General features: G+C 40.4%; 1 protein-coding gene across 2 annotated transcripts in view; it reads right to left on the bottom strand.

Moving 5' to 3' along the window:
- ZFR (zinc finger RNA binding protein) overlaps nt 1-25,220 on the bottom strand; it is a 96,989-nt gene extending 71,769 nt beyond the window's left edge. Inside the window, exons 1-2 of one of the 2 annotated variants that reach the window (XR_001888659.1) lie at nt 24,976-25,220; nt 24,583-24,682 (exon numbers count right to left, since the gene is read on the bottom strand). Coding sequence is in view for 1 of the 2 variants with exons in the window: in XM_017889463.1 (XP_017744952.1) it covers nt 24,583-24,682; nt 24,976-25,012 (137 nt within the window). In the remaining variant the exon portion in view is untranslated. The remainder of the gene's footprint in view (nt 1-24,582; nt 24,683-24,975) is intronic. The other variant, XM_017889463.1, reaches the window with a different exon arrangement.
- Between the last annotated feature and the right edge of the window lie 407 nt (nt 25,221-25,627).

The following is a 25,627-nucleotide window of genomic DNA, read 5'->3' as shown; positions in this document are numbered from 1 at the left end:
AATTAAAAGCTATTTATCAACTGAAATAAAAAGCACATTTTAAGTAATTTAATCTTGGACCACAAAAGGTCAAGCATTTGAACTCAATAAACTTCCTATTCAATATCATATTTATTACTGTTCTGTAATTTTCATTCTTTAATTTCAGTAACATTATGTAGTCACACGTTTCAGATCATAGATTGTAACACATTAACAGGAATTAAAACTAGAATAAAAGCAGTAATCGGAAGAAAAGAAAAAACTGACCAAATTAGGAACTTCAGTGTTCGTTACATGTAAAGTTCTTTATTATGTTGTAGTTTTACAAATCTCTACAAAGAAATCAGAAGAAAAATATTCTATTCTAGCCCAATTACAGAAAGAAATTTAAGGTGGAAACTACTGACTAGCTGATTAAAAAAACACTTCTGTTGCTTTAGGACAGTGGTATTCAATTGGGGGAATTTTTCCCCCAGGGGACATATGGCCATATCTGCATATATTTTGGATGATCAAACTGCAGAGGAGGTGGTGGTATGTGAGCTACTGGCATCTAGTGGATAGAGGCCAGGGATACTGTTACACATCCTACAATGCACAGGACAGCCGTGCATAACAAAGAGTTATTTAAAGTATGTCAATAGTGTTGAGGGTTGAGAAGTCCTGTTCTAGGGTACAAAACCTACAATGGAGTATCTATTATTTTAGATACATGTTCCAGCTTACAGGGAGCATTTCATTATACAAAGTTACTTCTAAAAATATAATAGCATGCTTTGTAAAAGACATAAGTCAGATGCTTTGCAATTAAAACCATTTAAACCTCAAAGACAAAAACATTTTCCAAAACAACAATCAAATGAATTTCTAGCTAAAATTCTTAGAGCAATATGTTTATTTTAACTTTTAAATTGAAAGACTGTATCACTAAAACCAAAGGCCTACAGATGTTAACATATAAAAGTGTATTTCTTGTTCTAGGTTTTCTGAATAATACACTCAATTCCACTTGATAAAGCTATATTACTAAGGCAGAAACACCTACTAGAAAAAGTACAGCCCCAACAGTTATTTAGCTGGTAGGTTTTAGCTGACCACATTTTAGTATGAGCCGACAACTGAGAATAGCTAAGAAAAAGAAAAAAAAAAGTTGAAGCTACACTAAGTAACTCAGTCTCTGATTAATGGGCTACAGTGCAAGGTATTCTGCACTGGTGTGCACACTGCCATAGAAATACAGTATAGAATTAAAATTTGGGGCTATATTTTAACTGTATTATGGAAAACACTGATAAACTAGGATGTTTATATTAGATTAGAAGATTCCAAAGGGAATCAATGTGAAGGTCAGAAAAATGGGTTTTAACTTCATATAAAAAGGGGAGGACACCTGGAGAAATTCAGTCTAGAAAAGGTGATAGATGCCTTCTAATAGAAGACACTTACTCCATGCTGCTCCAGAGAACAGAACTAGAACCAATAGTTGGAAGTTACAGGGTGGCAGATTTCAGTCCAATATGAAAAAGAAAACAAAAAACAAAAAACAAAAAAACTTACAACAGAGTCCAAAGAAACTTGTATAATTTCTATTTGGATGAGGTTTCCATATTTTGATATAAAACTAACACTTTCTACATATATGCCAATATGACAGGAAAAGAAAAGTTTACATTAAAACAGTGAAAACTTTTTTGGGAATAACATTTTCTAGGAACAACTCCGTATCTGTATAAAATGACAGTAACATGTCATACTTTTCAAATTCCTACAACTGAAAAAAAAAAAAATTTAAAATACAACAGGTCTGTGAAACGTGTATTTAACATTTACTAATAGGATAAGATTAAATACATCCAGACTATACCACTCAAGAGTAATTTCGGTTATAGAAAAGACTTTCTATTCATCCCACTGCTCCTTATCTAGTATCTGTCCTCAAAACATGTCCTATTAGACAAAAAGCAGGTGGGAATAGGATGCGAATGTTGAGTCAACCAGGCAGGCAAATTCTTATACTGCCTCTGATCCTCACCCTAAATGTCCATAGACTCAAGAAGGAATGACTGTATGTTCTGGTTAATGCCTACTGCATTATAATATTACTGCATTAATAATACCGGTGGAATTATTACTTTCAGCACTTTTCACTCTCCTATGTGTCTCAGTTTGAACAATAAATTATACAGTTACCAGTCCCAGGAACCATATGAAAAAGATGCCAGTGGATTTAGCAATTGCTATTTACACATCTCTGGCATTGTCTAACTCTGCTCTGTATAGCCAGGTCCCTACCCATCATCTGGACTGGAACCATATCTTCTACCAAAAGCATGAGAAAGGCTGAGCACGGTGGCTGACACCTGTAATCCCAGCACTTTGGGAGGCCAAGGCAGGAGGACTGCTTGAAGTCAGGAGTTTGAGACCAGCCTGGGCAATGCAGAAAGACCCCATCTCTACAGAAAATTTTTTAAAAATTAGCCACACATGGTAATGTGTGCCTGTAGTTCCAGCTAGTCAGAAGGCTGAGGTAGGAGGATCGCTTGAGCAGAGGAGGTTGAGGCTGCAGTAAACCATGATTATGCCACTGCACTCCAGCCTGGAAAAGAATGTCTCAAAAAAAAAAAAAAAAAAAAAAGAAAAAGAAGCCAAGAAACCACCTTCTCAAGCATCAGACATAAATGGAAGAAGTACTTTCCCTGAGGAGAAACAGGAAAACAAAGTATGTAAGCAATTTTACAGAGTACTACAACAACCTAACATTCCTGTACTCAACGAAATGCCAGCTCCTTACCTATTTACAACAACAAAAAAAAAAAAAAAAAAAAAGAGCCAGGGACACAGTACAAAAAAATAAGACTTTCAAGACTTCCAGGCAATCTTATTGCTTAAAAAAATAACAGTCAAGTTGGCCACGAATACCTTTAATCCCAGCACTCTGGGAGGCCAAAAAGGCTGGATCTTGAGTTTGAGACCAGACTTGGCAACACAGTGAGACTCCATCTCTACAAAAAATACAAAAATCAGTCGTGTGTGGTGGCATGCATCTGTAGTCCCAGGTATTTGGGTGGCTGAGGCAGGAGGATCACTTAAGCCCAGGAGGCAGAGGTTGCAGTGAGCTGAGATCACAACACTGCACTCCAGCCTGGACAAGAGTGAGACCTCTGTCTCAAAAAAATTTTTTTAATTTAAAAAAAGTTTTTAAAAATCAACAGACAACACAAATCACCACATATCCGAAGAAAGCCTATTATAAACTGCAAAACAAGCAAGAATGACCATGTGGGAACGAACACATGAAGGTAACAGATAAGAATTTTCAAAAATTCAATTTGTATCTATAAAACAAGAACTTTATACTACCGAGAAGTTGGGAAATTGACAAGATAAATACATGAAAAATATAAAACGATAAGTCTAGGAGGCCCAATGTCCAGCCTGAAGGAATGACAGAAAAGAAAAAAACAGATCAAAAAAATTAAGAAATAAAATTTCCCACTCCTGAGGGGAACCATGTTTTCAAATTCAAAAAGCTCACAGACAGCAAAACAGAGTGAATAAACTAAACCTAGAGACATAGCATTTTACTTTTCAAGACAAAAATATCCCGTCTCCAGAGAGGGAAAACTGGGCACCAGCAACTAAATGAAAATTAGACTTTTTACTGGTAACACTAGAGCTAGAAGACAAGGTATTATCTTCAAAAATCAAGGGAAAATGATTACCAATGTAGAATTTTGTACCCAGCCAAACTATGGAGGCAGAATAAAGATTTTTTAACCGTTCAAGGATGGAAGGAGTTTACCTACTATAACATCTTTTCTTAGGAAGCTACCTGAAGATGTATTCCAGCTAAAACAAAAAGTAAACCAAGAAAACACGGGATCCTGCAAAAAGATGAAAGCCTAGGTCAGCAGCTGTGGCAGCAGGCCCAGAGAGCAGTGAGTATAGATTGGAATTAGAGGAACGACAGAAGCCTCTCAGAGAAAGATATCCAGAAAAACAGGGGACTGGGCACAGAGCCAGTAGACAGGCAGCCTAGACAAATTTTAATAAATGACAACATGATTAAGAAAAAAAGGTAACGAATGAATTCAGGAAATGCAAACTGCTCAAGAAAGGCATGATCCCAATAAAAGCCTTTATAGTTGAGTAATCAGTATGGTATGAAAAAAAGGAAAAAATCCATTTGAACTTGAGCCTAGGAAGATTTTCTAATAAGCGGTATAGGATTGTAAAATGGAACACAGTAGAAATCATAATCATAGAATGGTACTAGGCTCCACAATAAATACTAGTGATATAAGTTTTTGCTGTAAAGTTTTAGAATCAATCTAAATTAGAGAAGATAAACTATGATTATAGAACATAATGTAAACATTATCACAAATAAGAGTATACATTAAGTTGGGGAGTGAAGTAGGGAAAGAGAAGTGAAGCACAAGAGTTTCAAGAATTCTTAAAAAGTACAGAGTACTGATATACTGTCTAGCTTTGATGGAACTAGAAATGGAGTATACTGTCTAAATTAACAGAAATAGTCTGAATTTGGGAAGAGGAGAAATGAGAAGAGAGCACATGCAATGTAGTCCTAAACTGTGATTGTAGGAAATAAAAATATATGCATAAAGCTGATAAATTTCAAAATAGCAAAAGAGGAATACTATTCAGTGATGTGGAGGTTAGTACCAAAAGAAATAAAACCAGAATGCTTTGAAGGTCAGAGTTTTTAACTTGTATACAACAGTGGTTTTCAATGTGATCCAGGGACTCCCCTAAGGGTTCCTGAGAGACTCTTTCAGGAGGTCCACACAAGGTTGTTCTCTTTTTAATTATACACTGGTGTGAAGCGACACTGCGCGACGCTGCCTTCGTATATTTTAATCCAAATAATTTACTGCAACAGTCTGAATGCAAAAGCAAATTTTTTAGAATCAATATTCTTAATTCAACACATTAAAAAGATTTGTAAAATGTAAAACAACGCCTCTCATCTCACTGCTTTTGAAACTAATTTTCATAAACATATTTTTGTTTAATGTGTAATAGTTTTATTCTGTCTTTTTGAGTCAGAGTCTCACTCTGTTGCCCAGGCTAGAGTGCAGTGGCACAATCTCAGCTCACTGCAACCTTCGCCTCCTGTGTTCAAGCAGTGCTCCCTGCCTCAGCCACCTGAGTAACTGGGATTACAGGCAGCTGCCACCTTCTGGCTAATTTTTGTATTTTTAGTAGAGACAGGTTTCACCACGTTGGCCAGGCTGGTCTCAAATTCCTGACCTCAGGTGATCCACCCGCCTCGGCTTCCCAAAGTGCTGGGATTACAGGCGTGAGCCACTGCGCCAAGCCTACTTCTAATATAGTAAATATCAATATAACCCAAACAAACAAAAACTCTGGGGTTCTGAATAATTAGAACTGCTATAGGAATCCTGAAACTCAAAAGTTTGAGAATCTTCATTCCATGATGCAGACCATTAACTTGGAGTCTATAATGGTTATTCACCATTCATTTTCTCGGTCTCTATTTATTATCCCTTTACACAAAAAGTTTCTATCGTGCAACAGGAAAATGAAATTGCTTAATTGATTGATAAAAACTACTGATTACAGCAAAGTAAGGTTTATAATTAATAGAAACCTAGCAGAAAATTATTTAATCTAAACCCAAGATATCATGAAATCACTAGTAAGTGGCAGAGCAAAAGCCAGAACCTAAGCAGTGTGGCCCCAGTGTGTATGTGCTCTTATCCATCACATCCACTCTCCACAACACTTGTTTTCTTAAACAGTTTAAAACATGGTGACAAGTTCAACATATAAATCAATGTAGTACCCATTAATAAAATGAAGGACAAAACCCAAGTATCATCTCAATAGCATTTGACAAGAGTCAACATCCTTTCACAATTAAAAACAAACAAACAAAAAAAACTTCAACCAACTAGGAATTGAAGGAAATAACCTCAATATAATAAAAACTATGAAAAGCCCATAGCTAACCTCACACTCGATGACACACTGAAAGCTTTTCCTCTAAGATCAGGAAGAAGACAAAGCTGCGTGCTTTTACTGCTTCTATTCAACATAGTACTTAAGTTCCAGCCAAAGCAATAAGGCAGGAAAGATAAAAGGCATCCAAATTAGGCCAGGTGCTGGTGGCTCACGCCTGTAATTACAGCACTTTGGGAGGCCAAGGCAGGTGGATCACTTCAGTCCAGGAGTTCGAGACCAACCTGGCCAACTCAATGAAACCCCGTCTCTAATAAAAATACAATAAATTAGCCACGTATGCTGGCATGTGCCTGTAGCCCCAGCTACTTGGAAGGCTGAAGCACGAGAATTGCTTAAAAACTGAGGGGCGGAGGTTGCAGTGAGCTGAGATTGTGCCACTGCACTCCAGCTTGGACAACAAAGAAACACTCTTTCAAAAAAAAAAAAGGGGCATCCTAATTGAAAAGATCAAGCCATTTGTTCACAGACGACATCATTTTATACATGGACAACACTAAACACTCCACAAAAAACTGTTAGAACTAATAAATAAGCAAAGTTATAGGATACAAAAATCAGTTGCATTCCTATACGTTAACAATAAACAGACAATTAAGAAAACAATTCCACTTACAATAGCATCAAAAAGAATAAAAAACTTGGGCCAGGCACTGTGGCTGGCTCACGCCTGTAACCCTAGCACTTTCGGAGGCTATGGTGGGAGGACAATATAGTGAGACCTCATCTGTACAAAAAATACAAAAAAAAATTAGTAGGGCATGGTGACATGTGCATGTAGTCCCAGCTACTTGGGTGGTTGAGATGGGAGGACTTGAGCCCAGGAGGTCAGGGCTGCAGGTGGCCATAATCATGCCAGTCTGGGCAACACAGCAAGACTCTGTCTCCAAAAAAAAAAAAAAAAAAAAAAAAAAAGGAAAAGAAAAACGAAAAAACAAAACAAAAAATCTTATGAATAAACCTAGCCAAGGAGTTGAAAAATGTGTATATTAAAAACTACAAAACACTGCTGAAAGATTTAAAGACACAAATAAATGGAAAGACATCCCATGTTTATGGATTAGAAGGCAAACTACTGTTAAGATGTTAATACTACCCAAAGTGATCTAAAGATTCAATGCAATTCCTATAAAAATCCCAGTGATTTTTTTTTTTGCCAGAAAAGAAATCTATCCTAAAATTCCTGCAGAATCTCAGGAGACCCCTAATAGCCAAAACAACCTTAAAATATTAGAACAAAGTTGGAAGTCTCACACTTCCAACTTTGGAAGTGTTTAGCAATGCTAATTTCAAACTATAATAATCAAAACAGTGTGGTACTGGCATACAGACATATAGACCAATGAAATACAACAGAAGACCCAGATATACAGCCTTGCATATACAGTCAAATTTTTGACAAGGATGCCAAGACCATTCAACGGGCTGTCTTCTCAACAAATGGTGTTAGGAAAACTGGATATCCACATGAAAAGGAAAAAAGCTGGAGCTTCACCTCACAAAATACACAAAAATTAACTCAAAATGGATGAAAGATCTAAATATAACAGCTAAAACTATACAACTCTTAGTAGAAAACACAGGGGAAAAAGCTTCATGACATTAAATTTGGCAGTGATTTATTGGATGTGACACCAAAAGCACAGGTAAAAAATTAAAAATAGACAAATGAAACTACATCAAAATTAAAAACCTCTGTGTGGCCAAGTGCAGTGGCTCATACCTATAATCCCAGCACTGTGGGAGGCCGAGGTGGGCAGATCACCTGAAGTCAGGAGTTCGAGACCAGTCTGGACAACATGGTGAAACCCTGTCTCCACTAAAAATACAAAAATTAGCCAGGCATGGTGGCACATGCCTGTAGTCCCAGCTACTCATGGTGCTGAGGCAGGAGAATCGCTCGAACCCAGGAGGCAAAGGTTGCAGTGAGCCAAGATCATGCCACTGCACTCCAGCCTGGGCGACAGAGTGAGATTCTGTCTCAAAAAAAAAGAAATTAGCCTAGCATGTAGGTACATGCCTATAGTCCCAGCTACTCAAGAGGCTGAGACAGGAGGATCACTTAAGCCTAGAAGGAGTTCAAGACTTCAGTGAGCTGTGACTGTACCACTACACTTCAACCTGAGTGAAGAGGGAGACTCTGTCTCAAAACAAACAATTACAGTATGTTTAGCAGTTGGTTGACTTACATAATCCTACAAATATCTTTTATGAGGCAGTAACAAGAGAAGTCACAGAGCAGCACCAGTCTGCCTACCACACTCTAAGTAGTACAAAAGCAGAGATTCCCAGCAGATGTTGGTGTTAGTTCTCAGGGAGAATGCACAGTGCATAAGTGACCTGAGGGAGGCCCCAATTCTGTTGTCTGCAGCTGCAATATCCCTTATCCAAGGCTCCAATCTCTCAGCTTGTACAGCAAGCTACCGTACATATATCACTTTCCGTCTCAGTAGAGACATGGAAGAATTGGGAAGCAACAGTTCAGAACTTTGGGGCTCCCAAACGAACCACCACAGTAAGTGAATTAGAAAAAAGTCTTCTTCCATCTTTTTTTTTTTTTAGACGAAGTCTTGCTCTGTCACCCAGGCTGGAGTCTGGGCGTGATCTCAGCTCACTGCAAGCTCCACCTCCCGGGTTCACGCCATTCTCCTGCCTCAGCCTCCTGAGTAGCTGGGACCCCCCCACCATGCCCAGCTAATTTTTTTTTTGTATTTTTAGTAGACATGGGGTTTCACCGTGTTAGCCAGGACTGTCTCCATCTCCTGACCTCGTGATCCGCCCGCTTCGGCCTCCCAAAGTGCTGGGATTACAGGCTTGAGCCATTGCGCTCTTCTTCCGTCTTTAAGGGAGAACTGTAAGGAAACTTTTTCCTAGCTCAGTCTTGGCTCTGGGTAAAGAACAGAAAAGACTTTCCTGACAGTTCTTAGGCACAAGACACGGTAAAACCCTGTCTCTACTAAAAAATACAAAAATTAGCCAGGCATGGGCAAAGAAGAGAAAAGACTTTCCTGACAGTTCTTAGGTACAAGACAGTCTTCCCCTAGGTTTGGGCTCTAGAATTTACATTATCTGACCAGGCAAATTCCCAACCAAGAAGTTAGTTTAATTCAGACTGACTATCTGTTATCTGAAATGCATGGGACCAGACGTTTCCGATTTTGGAATATTTGCATTACACTTACCCACTGAGCAAGTCTAACCCGAAAATACTCAACCTGTGTAACTCTAGGCTAACAGTGCTTCCAGGTGGCACAAAATACATATTCTTCTGTAAATGCTGCAAATAGTATCCCAACAAACAGGAAACCTCAATCAAAAAAATCCTAAGAGGCCGGGCGCAGTAGCTCATGCTTGTAACCCTGGCATTTTGGGAGGTCAAAGGGGGAGAATTGCTTGAGGCCAGGAGTTTGACACTAGGCTAGTCAATAAAGGGAGGCCCTGCCTTTAAAAAAAAATTTTTTTTTGGTCTTAATTAGCCAGGTATGGTGGGTCCTGAAGGCTGACGCAGGAGGACTGCTTGAGCCCAGGAGGTTGAGGCTGCTGTGAGCCACGACTGCACCACTGCAATCATGGGTGGTGTAGCCTGGGTGATGCTGACTGGGATGTAGCCTGGGTGATAGAATGAGACCCTATTTCAAAAAAAAGAAAAAAAATCACAATAAAACCCAAGGGAAATACACTACTATAAGCAAAAATTTACAGAATTAAAAAAAAAATTTTAAGACGATAGGCATTAGAATTATTGGATACAAAGTGTAAGCACACTTGAAGTATAAGAGATTGTCAAAACTCAGACTAAGGAACAAGATGGATGGGTCAAAAACAACCAAATGAACTTCTAAAACTAAATCAACTGACAAATTATAGTCAGGAACTCAGAAAGGTTATTGCATAACTAATTAGACATGGCTGGCAATAAACTGGTGAATGAGAAAATTATCTGTAAAAATTATCCAGAATGCACACAGAGAGAAAAAGAGATGAAAAATACTGAAGAGGTTAAAATACTTGCAAGATAAAATAAAGAGTGGTAACTTACATCTAATTGGAATCACAAATGGAGAGAAAGACTAGGAGAGAATATAGAAACAGAATGTCAGAGATTCCCTAAAATTAATGAAAGATAATGATGTTCAGATTCAGGAGCCCCAAGAAACCCTAGCAAACGAGAATTCAACTAAGATATATCTAAATGAAACCATAAACATGAAAGATAAAGACAAACTCTTATAAGCAGCCAGAGGGAAAAAATTGCCTACAGAGATTAAGTGATGACTACTCAAGGAGGGAGAATCAAAGATATTTTAAGATTAAGAAAAAAAATCTCAGGCTGGTTGTGGTGTCTCACACCTGTAATCCCAGCACTTTGGGAGGCTATTGCAGGCAGATCTCTTGAGTCCAGTAAGTTTGAGACCAGCCTGGGCATCACAGTGAAACTCTCTCTACTAAAAAATACAAAAATTAGCCAGGCATGGTGGCTTGCCTATCATCCTAGCTACTCAGGGGGCTGAGGTGGGAGAATTGCTTGAGTCTAGGAGGTTGAAGTTGCAGTGAGCTGAAATTGCACCATTGTACTCCAGGCCGGGAAACACAGTGAGACTTTGTCTCAAAAAAAGATAAAAAGAGAAAAACCTGTTTTTTAGACCCACGCTAATGGAAATTCTCAAAGATGTAATTAAGAATAAAAATGATTTCAGAATGAATGAATGTTGAGCAAAAAGAGTGGTAAATATGAAGGTAAACTTAAAATAATCACTGACTATTTAAAACAAATAATTGTGTCCAACAGTAATTGGTCATGGGGTTAAAAAAACATCTGAGCTATCATATAACAAGAGCACAAAATCAGGAGGACGGATCAAGTTTAAAGCATTTTAAGTCTATTGGTTAGGGGAATAAAACTAATGACTAACTTTAAGTGACATAGTCATGTTAAATTTCTAGAGGAACCACTACCAGGCAGAAACAGAATATTGTATTTCTGCAGTTATAAAGAATGAAGTGGGAAAAATCTGAAGAAAACATAGACACCTTCTGTTATTCACATTAGATGTGCTTTTCGTACCTTAGAAAACATACTGTGTGTGTGCATGTTTCAATTTTGGGTAAAACAGCAAAGTAACTGATAGATAAAATATTTCTTTCTCTTTCATGGCACACAAAACACGATCTGACCTTCCCTTCAGTCCAAGTTTAATTCTCAACAGTGTTGGACTTTTCTAGGTCAAACCGTGGCATTTTATGTACCTATGAAATTACTGACATTTGTATGTCTTTAAATTTGGTGTACCATTGAAAAAAAAAAAAAGACAAACTTCCTCACAGAATCACCCCAAAGACAAAGCAATTTTAATTATTCCTTTTTTTGTTTGTTTTTTAATGCAACAGGGTTTACTGTTACCCAGTAACTGCAGTGGCAAGATCATGGCTCACTGCAGACTGGACTCAGGTGATCTTCCCACCTCAATCTCCCGAGTAGCAGCTGGGACTACACATGTGTGCCACCATGCCCAGCTATTTTTTTTTTTTTTTTTGGACACAGGGTCTCACTTTGTCACTCGGGCTGGAGTGCAGTGGTATAAAAGTGGCTCACTGCAGCCTCAACCTCCCAGGTTCAAGCGATCCACCCACCTCAACCTCCTGAGTAGCTGGGACCACAGGCACCTGCCATCAAACCCGGGTAATTTTTTGTAGAGATGGGGGTCTCGCTATGTTGAGCTGGGGATGTTGAGAGTGCAGTGAGCTGTGATTGCGCCACTGCAAGTTTGTGCATCAAAGTTGAGCAGTTAGTTGTATTTAGAGAACATGGTTCATGTATCTTTCAGGGCAATACAGAATAAAAATTTGGGTTTACTATAATGTAGGTGATAGCTCACTAAATGTGAGGTGATGGCTCATTGTGGTTTTGATTTGCATTTCTCTGATAATTAGTGATGTTGAGTGTCTTTTCATATGCCTCTTGGTAATCTGTATGTCGTTTTTGGTAAAGTTTCTATTTAAGTATTTTGCCAATTTTTAAATTGGGTTATTTGACTTTTGTGGAGTTTTAAGAGTTCTTTATATATTGCTGGTCTCAAACTCCTGAGCTCAAGTAATCCTCTCCCTTCAGTCTCCCAAAGTGTTGGGATTACAGGTGTGAGCCACAGCACCTGGCTATTCCTTATTCTTGATATTGTAATGTCATGCTCCCATTATCTTTACAATGTTATTATAATAATAATTTTATTACCATAGAATTTTAGAAGAAATTTAAATTTAGGCTCCATTTCTTCTTTTTATTTTTTATTTTTTCACTCTGTTGCCCAGGAAGGAGTGCAGTGGTGCAATCACAGCTCATTGCACCCTCAACATCCCCAGCTCAAGCTCAAGTGGTCCTCCTAACTCAGCCTTCTAAGTAGCTGGGACCACAGGCGCACTCCACCATGCCTGGCTAATTTTTTTTTTTTTTTTTTTTTGTAGAGATGAGGTCTCGCTAAGCTGCCCAGGCTGGTCTCAAACTCCTGAGCTTCAAGTAATCTTCTCATCTCAGCCTCCCAAAGTCCTGGGATTACAGATATGAACCACTGTGCCCCGTCGCTTGCTTTCTTCTTAAAAACTAGAATAAGATAGCTTATCCTACAATTCCTACCAACTCACGAGAATGGCAGACCACAGGAGAGTGAGGTGGTTAAATGTCGTATGAAAGTTCTTAATTTTCTTGTAATCTTTAACTCACCAGGAAAGACAGCTATCACCATTTCCCATCTGCGTCTACTGGATCTTTCAAGTTATTTTAATTACAGTCATTTAACAAATAATTTCCATTAAAATAAAGGAGAATGAGGCCGGGCGCGGTGGCTCAAGCCTGTAATCCCAGCACTTTGGGAGGCCGAGACGGGCGGATCACGAGGTCAGGAGATCGAGACCATCCTGGCTAACACGGTGAAACCCCGTCTCTACTAAAAAATACAAAAAACTAGCCGGGCGAGGTGGCGGGTGCCTATAGTCCCAGCTACTCGGGAGGCTGAGGCAGGAGAATGGCGTAAACCCGGGAAGCGGAGCTTGCAGTGAGCTGAGATCTGGCCACTGCACTCCAGCCCAGGAGACAGAGCGAGACTCTGTCTCAAAAAAAAAGGATAATGAAAAAGAACTATTAGAAACTTTTATAAAGAAGAATTACAGTAGTTAAAAAATTATAGTAAGCCCAAATTTTTATTCCATATTGCCCTGATTTCAAAGGTATATGGACCATGTTCTCTAAACACAGCTAACTGTTCAATTTTGATGCACAAACTTGGAACACACCCATCTCACAAATGCTGACTCCAGATTTGAAATGTATCTCTAACATGTTCTATTCTAGTTCATAATTACCTATGGTTCTTCTTCCTGCACTTGCAGGGTCAAAATACAATCCATAAAATTTTTTTCTGAAATGTCTGATGGCTCATATTTTGTTAAAGAGATGGCCATCTTCTTTACTCCATAACTGCAAAACATTTTCAATTTTAGATTTGGAATGTTTAATCTAATAACTCATTTCTACACCAACTACTTTTTTCCAATCACTTTTGTATAAAGCATCTGTTTTCACCACTTGTCCACTAATGAACCGTATCAAGTATATTTTAGTCCACAAACTTCACAAAAGATGAAAGAATTCACGAGGCATGGTGGTTCAGGCCTGTAATCCCAGCACTTCAGGAGGCCAAGGCAGGCGGACTGCTTAAATCCAAGAGCTTGAGACCAACCTGGGCAACACGGCAAAAACCCCATCTCTACAAAAATAAGCTGGGCATGGTGGCATATGCCTGGAGACTGAGAAGGGAGGATCACTTGCGCCTGGGAGGCAGACGTTTGCAGTGAGCCAAGATTGTGCCACTGCACTCCAGCGTGGGCTAGAGTTTGAGACCCTTGTCTCAACACAACAACAAAAAGATGAAAGAATTCTGCCAAGTATCTGCTTAGCAAAATACGATGTTCTGGTTCTCGTCACAATTATATTACATAGCGAAGTCCCTTCTAGTGAATGACGAACTGAATGAGAATGGTATATTTCTTTTTTATTCCTTAGAAATATATTATGTATTGACTGAGTTTGAAAAATTCATGTAGGACATTATCAGCTAAAGACTTGCAGACTGAGATTTTTTGCTTACACAATTTCAACATTATCATTAGTCTAGAGTGGTGCTTTTTGTATTCATCTTATGATATATCTGATTAACTGGGAAACATTTTCCTGTGTCAACTTTCTTCTCCTTTGCTGGTATGGGCAGAGAATGAACAATTCTGCATTCTCAACTGTGTTGAAGGAAAACTAAAAGCCAACTATGAAATTAGTGTCTCTACTTTCTTCTTAGCTTCTTGAAAGAAGATATGATACTTGAGCAATGCAGTATCATCCAGTTATTTCACTACTGTACCACCCTTGTAGGTGATTCCAACATTCTTTCATTTTCCAATTATATTTGTCTTTAACATAGTTGGGAATACGTGACAGAGGAAATAATTCATAGAACGATAAAACAGCAAAATGTTTAAGATCCCATGATGTAAATCTTGCTAGATAGGATGAATTTTACTCCATTTTGAAAAAGAAGGGGAATGTTTTCTTTGCTCTTTGGAAGGCCTCTAAGAAAAGATAAAGGTCATGGAATGTCAATCCTTGTAACTAGAACTACTCAAAAGAGAAACTATTGATTGGGTACAATAAACCCTGACGGATACCATAAATTAATTAAAATGAAGTGCTCTATAACTTTCCTTCTTTCTTTTTTAAAGATAGGATTTCACTCTGTCACCCAGGCTGGAGTGCAGTGGCTTGATCAAGGCTCACTGCAGCCTCGACCTCCCCAGGCTCCAGTGATCCTCCGCCTCAGCCTCTCGAGTAGCAGGGACCACAAGCGTATACCATGATAAGGGGCTAACTTTTGTAGAGGCGGGTGGATTGCTTGAGGTCAGGCTGGTCTTGAATTCCTGGGCTCAAGCAATCCACCCACATCAGCCTCTCAAAATGCTGGGATTACAGGCATGAACCACCACATCCAACCTCTGTAACTTTTTATACTCACGAAAAACAAATCCTTCATCATTTCTCAAAAGTATTAACATTTCTTCAAGGAAAGGTATGAATATTCACACTGAGTGAGATGGGAAAAAAGTTAATCTGTCAATTTAGTTTTTACTGTCAAGATTTTAAAAGCTTACTACGAATATTTTCAGACGTGTGAATTTCATAAATGTGGGTGAAGCACTACAGACTTCTAATTATAAAACTAGGATAACCAGATATTCTGATAGTAACTTAAACACAAGAGTGTTATCATTAAATTTACATTTCATAGAGACCATTATGCTTATAGCATAAAACGGTTTGGGAATGGGCAGGATTAGGGAAGTAAGAGAAGCTATAAAGCCACTTTCATAAATCACAGCACTCTTTGCTTTCATCTACATGGTTATTGTTTAAACAGTTTTATTGTTTTCCCTATATGGTTACTGTTTAAACAGTGTTATTGTTTTCCCATAAAAAAGTGTCATAATTCTTCAAATATATTTTCAAAGACATGCCTTGCCCATTTAATGCTGACTACCATACTAGTAGTGTATTTTATACTATAGCTTTTCCCAGAAATATGAATTCCAAAAATTTATTTTCATCTGATTGATTTCAACCACAGTGCTTCCCAATATTTTAAGCCCATGTGACCTCTGGAATTCTTAAGTATTTATGTGAACACTAAACTACAAACTTATTTTAAGCAAAATGTTATGCTATTTTTTCTGTAGCTTCAAGTGATCAGATTCTAGTTTCCCTATAAAGGCTACTCACTAAAATTACACCAGTAATTTGGTAACTGTACTAAATCCCTATTCCAGCATCTCTAAAGCTGACGACCACGCTATCATCTTTTGGTTTTCATGACCCTAAATTTTCCTGGCTCTCTGTTCACCAAGTATTTATTTCTTTCCCTGGTCCTACCTTAAAGCTGGTAACCACAGTTGTATTTTTTTTTTTTTGAGATGGAGTCTCGCTCTGTCGCCCAGGCTGGAGTGCAGTGGTGTGATCTCGGTTCACTGCAAGCTCCACCTCCCCGGTTCACACCATTCTCCTGCCTCAGCCTCCCAAGTAGCTGGGACTATAGGAGCCCACCACCACACCCGGCTAAGTTTTTTTTTGTATTTTTAGTAGAGATGTGGTTTCACCGTGTTAGCCAGGATGGTCTCGATCTTCTGACCTCGTGATCTGCCTGCCTCAGCCTCCCAAAGTGCTGGTATTACAGGCGTGAACCACTGTGCCAGTCCCCACAGTTGTATTATTTTTCTATAAATAATTCAAAACATGTCTACTGAATGCTTGATATACGCCAGGCACTGTACTTTCTCTGGTGTCATCCATATTCACCAGCCACCTACTGAATAATGGTGGGGATATAATATATGCCAGATACTGTTCTGAACACTTCACAAATAATGTTTTCTTCTCTTCTTTCTTTTATTAATAATAGAGACAGAGTCTCACTTTGCTGTTCACACTAGTCTCAAACTCCTGGGATTAAAATTCTCCCACCTAGACCAACCAAAGTGCTAGGGTTACAGGTGAGTCACTGCCAGGTCCACTTTACAAATAATACTGAATCCTCAAAACAATACAATGGAGAATGTAAAAACCTGCTGGGATACTGATAATGTTCCGTTTTTGTTTTAAGTGCAAGTTACACAGGTACATTGGGTTTATGACATTTCATTGAACTCTTACATGTGCAGTTTTCCTATGAGGCAAAGAAAATTTATTATCTTCAATTCATAGATAAAAAAACTAACAAGAGACTGTTTGCCCAAGGTCACATGGCAGGCAATAGGAGGAGCCAGATTCAGCTTAGGTAGTCTGACTTCAGAGCCAAACCAGTCTCTATTATATCATGCAATCCAGATATTTGTCTTGGCTCAATACTTTTCCTTTGTCTAAAACAACATTCCCTTGATTTTCAGAATGAAAGAACACGAAGTCTACCTCAAACTCCATAGTCAAAATCCTCCAATTTCCCATTTTAGTATTTCATTAAAACTTTATTATAATGGCATAGTTATTTGTAGATGCATCTGTCTCCACCCTCATACCCCAGAAGTGTAAACTCCCTGAGAGCAGGGACTATGCATATTGTAGATGCTCATAAAATACTAAATAAGTGAATTACTCCCTACAAATGCACTTTAATATACAAGACTAATATTCAAACAAAACAAAAAGGCCCAAAGTTTATTTCATTCATTTTACCTCTGTATGAATAAAAGCTGTACTGTACATGGCTTTCATGAAATACTAAGAAATGATACACTCAGAACAATCACTCTAATCCTGTATTCTGACAGAGTGGTGTCATGGACAATTAATAGACGAGTACCTTTAATAAGCAGACTAAAGATCCATCCAAATAATTCTAACATACTTCATCAATTACAACATTTATAAGCCTGAATGGTCTTTTGATTAACCTGATGATCTATGTCTCTGAGTAATAATGCAGCTGATTTTTTTTTTAACATACACATCTATTTAAATAGATATATATTAGATATATATTCTAATCCAACTACCTATATAAGCATGTCTATCTCTGGGATGTCTATTTTAATTCAATGATCTATTTGTCTATCCCTGTACCAATATCACATTTTTCTACTAATAATATTTTGGTATCTGATATTATAAGTCCTTCCTTATTTTGCAAGACCTTCATGATATTTTAGCTGATCACTCTCCTCACTATATACATTAAAATCCCTTTATCAAGTTATAGCAAAATCCTATGAGATTTTATTGGAGTAACACTAAATATACACAGATTAGGAGATAGTAATTTGATGGCATTGGTTTTTCACTCATGAACACTGTCCATCTTTGTCATCTTTTATGACTTTTTTATCCTACTGCATTTTCTCCTCAAAGTGTTTTGAATATGTCATTTGTTTTATTCCTGCTTACTGAATAGGTTTGGTGGCTATACATAAACAGGACTTACTTGAAATTTAATAATCTAATTCAATATTGATGAAACAAGAATGCCACTGCCTTTACCTGATTCTTTCTTTCTTTTTTCTTTTTGAGATGGAGTTTTGCTCTTGTTGCCCAGGCTGGAGTGCAATAGTGCGATCTTGGCTCTCAAGCGATTCTCCTGCCTCAGCCTCCTCCTGCCTCAGCCTCCCGAGTAGCTGGGATTACAGGCATGCACCACCACGCCTGCCTAAGTTTGTGGTTTTAGTAGAAACAGGGTTTCTCCATGTTGGTCAGGCTGGTCTTGAACTCCCGACCTCCGGTGATCCGCCCACCTCGGCCTCCCAAAGTGCTGGGATTACAGGAGTGATCCACCGCGCCTGACCTTTGCCTAATCTTAGATCCAGAAAATTTGCTGTACTCTTATCAGTTCTCACATTTTTGCCTGACAAGTGTAATAATCATGTTACCTGTAAATAGAAACTTTCCTTCTTTTTCTATTAGTAATGAGGACTCCAAATGTTTCACTTTTTTTTTTTTTTTTTGAGACGGAGTCTCGCTCTATCGCCCAGGCTGGAGTGCAGTGGCGTGATCTCAGCTCACTGCAAGCTCCGCCTCCTGGGTTCATGCCATTCTCCCGCCTCAGCCTCCCCAGTAGCTGGGACTACAGGCGCCCACCACGACACCCGGCTAATTTTTTTGTATTTTTAGTAGAGATGGGTTTTCACCGTGTTAGCCAGGATGGTCTCAATCTCCTGACCTTGTGATCTACCCACCTCGCCTCCCAAAGTGCTGGGATTACAGGGATGAGCCACCATGCCCGGCCCAAATGTTTTACTTTTAAAACATTTTACTGTGAGATTATGAAACTCTCTATATAAATGTATGATACATATTAACCAAGGAATCCTTCTAAAACCCTTAAAATATTATTACTTAAATATCTACCAGAAACAGTATTGGTAGCAATGCCTACTGATAATCAGGCACTAGGCTAGAAAATTTTATATTTAAACTTACGTCAAGTTAGGTGAGGAAACCAAGTCTTAGAGAAGTTGAGGGTGCCTGAAGGGATGGAGCTGGGGATTCAAACTATCTAGGTCCAAAGTTATGTCCTTTTGTTCATAATGTACTATAAGGCAGTTTACAAAAGCATACTCAAGCAGATACCTATTCTATACATGGATATTCTGGCTCACCCTACTCTATTAAGAGTAACAGCCATTATATCATCAGTGTAATAGTAACAATCCTTTTGGAAAGAAAATTATCTTATTTCTAGCTTATCCATGCAGTATCCATCCTAAGGTCTCTGATTCAACAATGGAAGGATTGATGTTATTAGCCGTTGCAGTATTTCTCTTTTTTGTAAAGCCAGTAAATTTCCATCACCAAGGTTGGTTTCAAAAACCTGTTCACCTGGTTTTTTTACTTTCTCAGTGTTGAATCCTTTTCTGCCTTACTAATGTCACTTTTACTCTTTCCTAAATTCAAGACACAATATTCTTAACACTACAAGCAAATAAAAAGTAAAAAAGAAAAAGGAAAAAAGGAAAACTCATTAGCTTATCAGCCTATCCAAGCTACTGTTAGCATACCCAAGTTATCACATCCTTTAGGAATAGAAGTCCCTAAGATATCTCAAAATCATTAGATGAGATGCCTTCTTTTGACTGGCAAATGGTTAAGGTCCAGCAATAGTCAAAATCTACTTACTGCTATGTCCAAGGTTTTCTTTTCTTTTCTTTTTTTTGAGACGGAGTCTGGCTCTGTGGCCCAGGCTGGAGTGAGCGGCGCCATCTTGGCTCACTGCAAGCTCCGCCCCCCGGGTTCCCGCCATTCTCCTGCCTCAGCCTCCCGAGGAGCTGGGACCACAGGCACGGCCATCGCGCCCGGCTCAGTTTTTGTATTTTTAGTAGAGACGGGGTTTCACCGTGTTAGCCAGGATGGTCTCGATCTCCTGACCTCGTGTCCGCCCACCTCGGCCTCCCAAAGTGCTGGGATTACAGGCGTGAGCCACCGCGCCTGGCCAATGTCCAAGGTTTTTCTAGAGTATAAGTAAACAAAAAGTGGCTGTTTACAACTCTCAACGAGGCTGGGCACAGTGGCTCACACCTGTTAATCCCAGCACCTTGGAAGCCCATCGCAGGAGGATCATTTGAGCTCAGGGGTTCCAAGCTGCAGTGAGCTATTATCACCACTACACTGCAGCCTAGGTGAGAGAGCAAGACCATGTCTTCAAAAAAAAAACACCCTCAAAGAAATGGGTTAATGTCCCATTAATTGTGGGATATAATGGGATTATTTTATAATGTTTATTACATATGCTTTTATAAATGTATATGCCACAAACTCTCCTCAAAAACTGAAGAATTCCTATCAGAACTTCTCTATCATCGTCAATTAAGAAGTTGCAAAAAATGATTTTTGATCCTATGAAATTATTAGGAAGTTTTTTCTGCTGAGAATTATCTTTCCTCATATTCTTTGCTACCCTAAAGTCCTTAGAACTGTCATAATAGTTCTTTCCCCAAAATTTATTTAAAAACAAAACTAGATTTATGTAAGTACATTTCCTCAAACAAAAAAGGTACTCTACTCTAACAGGTTATCTACCTTACCAAGTTCCCTTCTGGCCATGAAGCCATCCTTACATTTTCACGTCTGAAATCTGCTTTCTCCTGGACACCCTCAAATTAATACACTATCAGGTACACATGTAAACACATAAAAATACTTAACTGGCATATTTACTTGACTTAAAAAAATACAAAACAAGGCTAGGCGCGGTGGCTCATGCCTGTAATACCAGCACTTTGAGAGGCTGAGGCAGGCAGAGCACCTGAGGTTGGGAGTTTGAAACCAGCCTGGCCAACATGGTGAAATTCTGTCTCTACTAAAAATACACAAACTAGCGAGGTGTGGTGGCGCATGCCTGTAATCCCAGCTACTCAGGAGACTGAGGCAGGAGAATCACTTGAACCTGAGAGGCAGAGGTTGCGGTGAGCCAAGATCGTGCCTGCACTCCAGCCTGGGTGACAGAGCGAGGCTCTGTCTCAAAAACAAAAACAAAAAAACCAAAAAATACAGAATAGGAAAAAAAAAATTCCATAGTTTATGGGACTTAGAACACGAAGACTGAGAAATGCTTACCACAAAATTGTCTAATGTGCATTAACACAAATGAAAAACGTGGTAACTAATCTACAAGTTACTAGTAGCCATACTTGACAAATTCACTATTACAGTTCTTTATAACATCTTCAAGAACCTGATCTGTAGTGTGCTATTATGAATTTCAAATATTAACAAGCTAAAAAGTCTAAATCTAAAATAAATTTAATCAAATACCTTACAGAGCTGTAATCAAGAAAACTAAGAGCTGGAATTACTTTTACTTTATTTTATTTTGAGATAGAGTCTGTCTCTGTCACCCAGCCAGAGTGTAATGGCTGCAATCTCGGCTCACTGCAACCTCCACCTCCTCGGTTCAAGCGTTTCTCCTGCCTCGACCTCTGGAGTAGCTGGGATTACAGGCGTCTGCCACCATACCCAGCTAACTTTCATATTTTTAGTAGTAGAGACCAGGTTTCGCCATGTTGGTCAGGATGGTCTCGTACTCCTGACCTCTGGTGATCCACCTGCCTTAGCCTCCCAATGTGCTGGGATTATGAGCGTGAGCCACTGCGCCCGGCCTCTGGAATTACATTTAGGTGTATGATGTTTACTTTATCTGTATTCAATGATAGGTGAAGCAATTCAATCACATCATTCACACATAAATACAGTCATCCTTCAATATAAGCAGGGGATTGGTTCCAGGACCGCTATGTATACAAAACTCCATACATAAAGTCCCACAGTAGGCCCTGTGGAACCTGCGAATACAAAAAGTTGGCCCTTCATGAATACTCTATTTTCTATCCAAATTTGACTGGAAAAAAAAAAAAATCTTTATATGTTTTCAGGCGTGAACTGTACTCAAGGTTTTCCTGAGTTTGAGATCTTTCAAATTTGAAAAAATATTAGTACAGTAGACCTCGGTCTTCCATCTCTAAAAGTTCCATTATAATTACTTCCAGCCAGGAAGAAATATTAGCTTCACCGCCATACTTTGTGCATGTGCTTTTGTTATTGTTATTTATTCATCTTCCTTGCCAAAATTCCCAGTATTATTGGGCCTGATTTCTTGCCATTAAATGCAAACGATATTTTCATGTACTATGTTTATACAGAAGGCCTTATGTACAAGAGTGCCTAAGTTTTAGCAATATAAGTAATGTCAAAAGACTAGTCTTTTCTCATTAGATGTACACTTAATCTATTTAGTAACCTGGATTGTTGTTAGTTTAAACTTTTGAGTTTCAAGGCCAAAAAAAAAAATTATTAGAAACAAATTCTGTCACCGTTCCCTACATTGGGATAAAACAATCACATATTTTATCAAAAAAGTATTATCTTTAAATCAGCATTTCCTTCCTTTGTTTTTATCTGGAGGTCTGCATTTAGGAAAAAAAATATTTCAGAAGTGCCACAAAGAACCCACCACTTTACCGTAAATATAGTAATCCAACAAATCTTATCACTCAGCCCATATTAGGAAAACAAAAAACCTGAGTAAAACAAGTAAAGTTTTAATGGTTAAATACAGTATTTTCTAGGTGGAACACTAGTACTTGCCAGCAGATTTATGGCACAGATGCTGATTAGCTATCTCTTCTCAGAAAAGGATAGTTTTTTTCTCTCCTTGAAAATTATTAGCCCTACTAAAATCTCAGAATTCACCACTATATAATTCATCCATGTAACCAAAAACCACTTGTACCCCAAAAGCTGTTGAATTTTAAAAGCCCTAAAAGTTTTATCAAAGTAGCTGAAACTTTTCAGCTATTTAATTATCAAAATTATAAGCAAAAGATTTGCTAATACTTGAAATGCTCCAAGAGTTTGCTATAATTTGTCATCTCGGTGCTTTTTCTGGAATGCAGACCTCATGAAAAAACACTTGTAAAATGCCACACAGCATTAAACAATTAGTAAAAGCTAGTTTCACCAATATGATGCACATTTATACATTTTGACATCTCTTAATGGAGTCTCATGCAGTGTCTTAAGTGGCAGCATTTTTTTTTTAGTACTACATACAATAATGGTATCTTTTACAACAAATGGCATCTTAGGATGCCATGGACTACAGTAACTTGGTTTCTCAAAACCACAAGTTTCAGGCCAAAAAGATATAGTTTGCCCAGCATCTCATTTTACAGATGATGAAAATGAAAACCCAACTATATGATGTTCCCAACGTCATAAAATCAACAACAAAAGAGGCCAGGTGTGGTGGCTCATGCCTATAATCCTAGCACTTTGGGAGACCGAGGCAGGACTTGAGCCCAAGAGTTCCAGATATACCCTTTCTCTGTAAGAAAAATAATTTATTCAACAACAACAACAACAACAACAAAATCAAGAGCAAAAGAGACTGAACTCGGGTCTTCTGGCTCCCAATGATGCCCTTTCCATTAAACAATGTGCCTCCTGAAGAAAATCAGATGAAAAAAACTGCCTGGGTTTAACCAACATCTAACATACATAAAAAGCACATCACGCAAGAGCCGTATGCGCTTATGGCCTGAACCAAAAGTCTCAGACTGACTCAAAAGTAACAATTTAAAAATCCAGCGTTGTGTATGTGTTTGTCTTTGATAAGATGTACAATGAACTACAGACTTCAGAAATGAGAGCTTCCCTTAAGGTAGGGATTTCATCCGGTGCATTACAATGACTCAGTACAATCTCACTTTCATCTTCCTCCCTCCCCATCATTCCCCGCAGGGGAAAGACCCCCGCAAGGAGAATGACAGGCCCACCTGGGGCCTAAACTCCACAGCTCAAACAAGGCTGTGCACTCATTTATCAGCACTAGAAACTTCGCACATCTTTTCCAGTCTAAGAACTACACAATGTACAGGTGGTTGGTATGTGAACCTCTCTCCTTGCAGGAAAAACTAAAGGAACCCGATGAACGCAGTGACACTCGGTTTGTCAGCAGGACTCGCTAGCAATGGAGCGTCTGGGGAAGAAGCCCCAGGACGGAGGAGAAGGTACCCGAGACAACGACACGTTATCTGGGCTCCGGGGGTTGAAGCACCAGGCGACGACGCAGAAAGGCGTCGCAGGAGAAGCCAGTGGACCTGCGACACGGCACTCCCCGTGAGGTTCCTTCGGCCACCCTCTCCACTCTCCAAGTGGGAAGAAGATGGGAGGTGGGGGCTGGACGCGCGGAGGCGGGGAGCGGGGGGCCTGCCGGGCGGCGGTGGCGGCTCCGCTCGGCGGCCGCAGGAGGCCATTTTAGCTAAGGGGCTGCCGAAGGGCCCTGCGGCCTCCACGTCCCTACACCTCCGCCGTCTCTACCTCCCCCCTACTGGGGGCCGCGCCCCGCCGCGGGCCGGGCAAGGCGGGGCTGGGCGAGAGAGGCCGCGGGGCTGGGCCAGGCCAGGCCTACAGCGGGCCGGAGCTCTGGGCTGGCTGGGGGCGGACGCGGGGGCGTCGCGTCGACCGGATCCGGGCCGAGGGGCGAGCAAGGGGCGAGCAGGGAGAAGGCAGGGTGCCGTTACCTATATTGGGCCGCAGCCGCCGCCGCCGCCGCCCCGCTGTGGGTGAATCCAAAGTAGTTGCCGGTCGCCATTTTGGCATCTTCCCCCAGCCGGCTGGGCACTGCGGCGGGCACGGAAAGTCGGGTCCCATGGCGGGAGGAGAGACGCAGAGAAGCCGAGACGCCGAGGGAGGGCAGGGAGAGAGAGAGAGAGGCGCCGTGAGAGCAGCCCTGGCGGGGCCTGGGCCGCGGCCGCGCCGCCTCCCCCTCCCGCCTCGCACTCCCTCACTCACTCGCACGCCCGGGTGGCGGCCGCCGCCTCCTCCCCGGAGCCTGCCCCAACCCCCGCGCCTCCCCGCTGCCCGGGGCCAGGGAGGGGGCCGGGCAGAGGCCTCGCAGGCCACATTAGACTCACCATAGGTAAAAGAAACTACAGGGCATATGGGAATCATGGGCTCGGGCTGCTGCTGCTGAACTCTGAACTCTCACCCGCTGCCTCCCTCCTCGGCCCCGCTCCTCCTCAGCGGAGAACAGACCGCCGCCTCCGGCCGCTCTGCGCAGGCGCGCCCGTGCTCGGCATCCTGGGAGCTGTAGTCCCCGCCGCCTTCGCGGCTGCCCTGGGCGCGTGCTGCTGGGGCCTCGGCGGTGCGGGTGCGGGGAAGCCCGCGGGGGAAGAGGGGCCTGGCCTTCTCTGAAGTGGTGCTGACGCCGCGCGGCCGCCGGGCGACTGGGGCGCGTGTCAGGAGCGCCTCGCCCGGCCTCGGGGGAGTCGGGGAGCGTGACCAGAGTGACGTCTGTCGCCTTTTTCCTTACTTTCCACTGGTTTCCTTCACTTTTGCGTGTGCATTTATTCTGTCTCCCTGTCTTCCTCGCTCATGATTTTTTCATTGGAATTCGAGCTGGACAATTTAGGATTTTTCATTATTTCCTGCTTTCCCGCAGCTTTTCTCCAACCTCTGAAGTGCGGAGGGAGGGAGAAGGAGAGGAGAGAAATAGAAAAAGCATGGAAAGTGCTTTTTTGTTGGACTAAAAGCACACCCCAAACATCCCTCCCGGACACACCTCTT

Source organism: Rhinopithecus bieti, unplaced genomic scaffold, assembly GCF_001698545.2.
Source record: "Rhinopithecus bieti isolate Rb0 unplaced genomic scaffold, ASM169854v2 scaffold_17882, whole genome shotgun sequence".
In the NCBI taxonomy this organism is placed as follows: Eukaryota; Metazoa; Chordata; class Mammalia; order Primates; family Cercopithecidae; genus Rhinopithecus; species Rhinopithecus bieti.
This window is presented reverse-complemented; position numbering and strand designations above follow the sequence as displayed.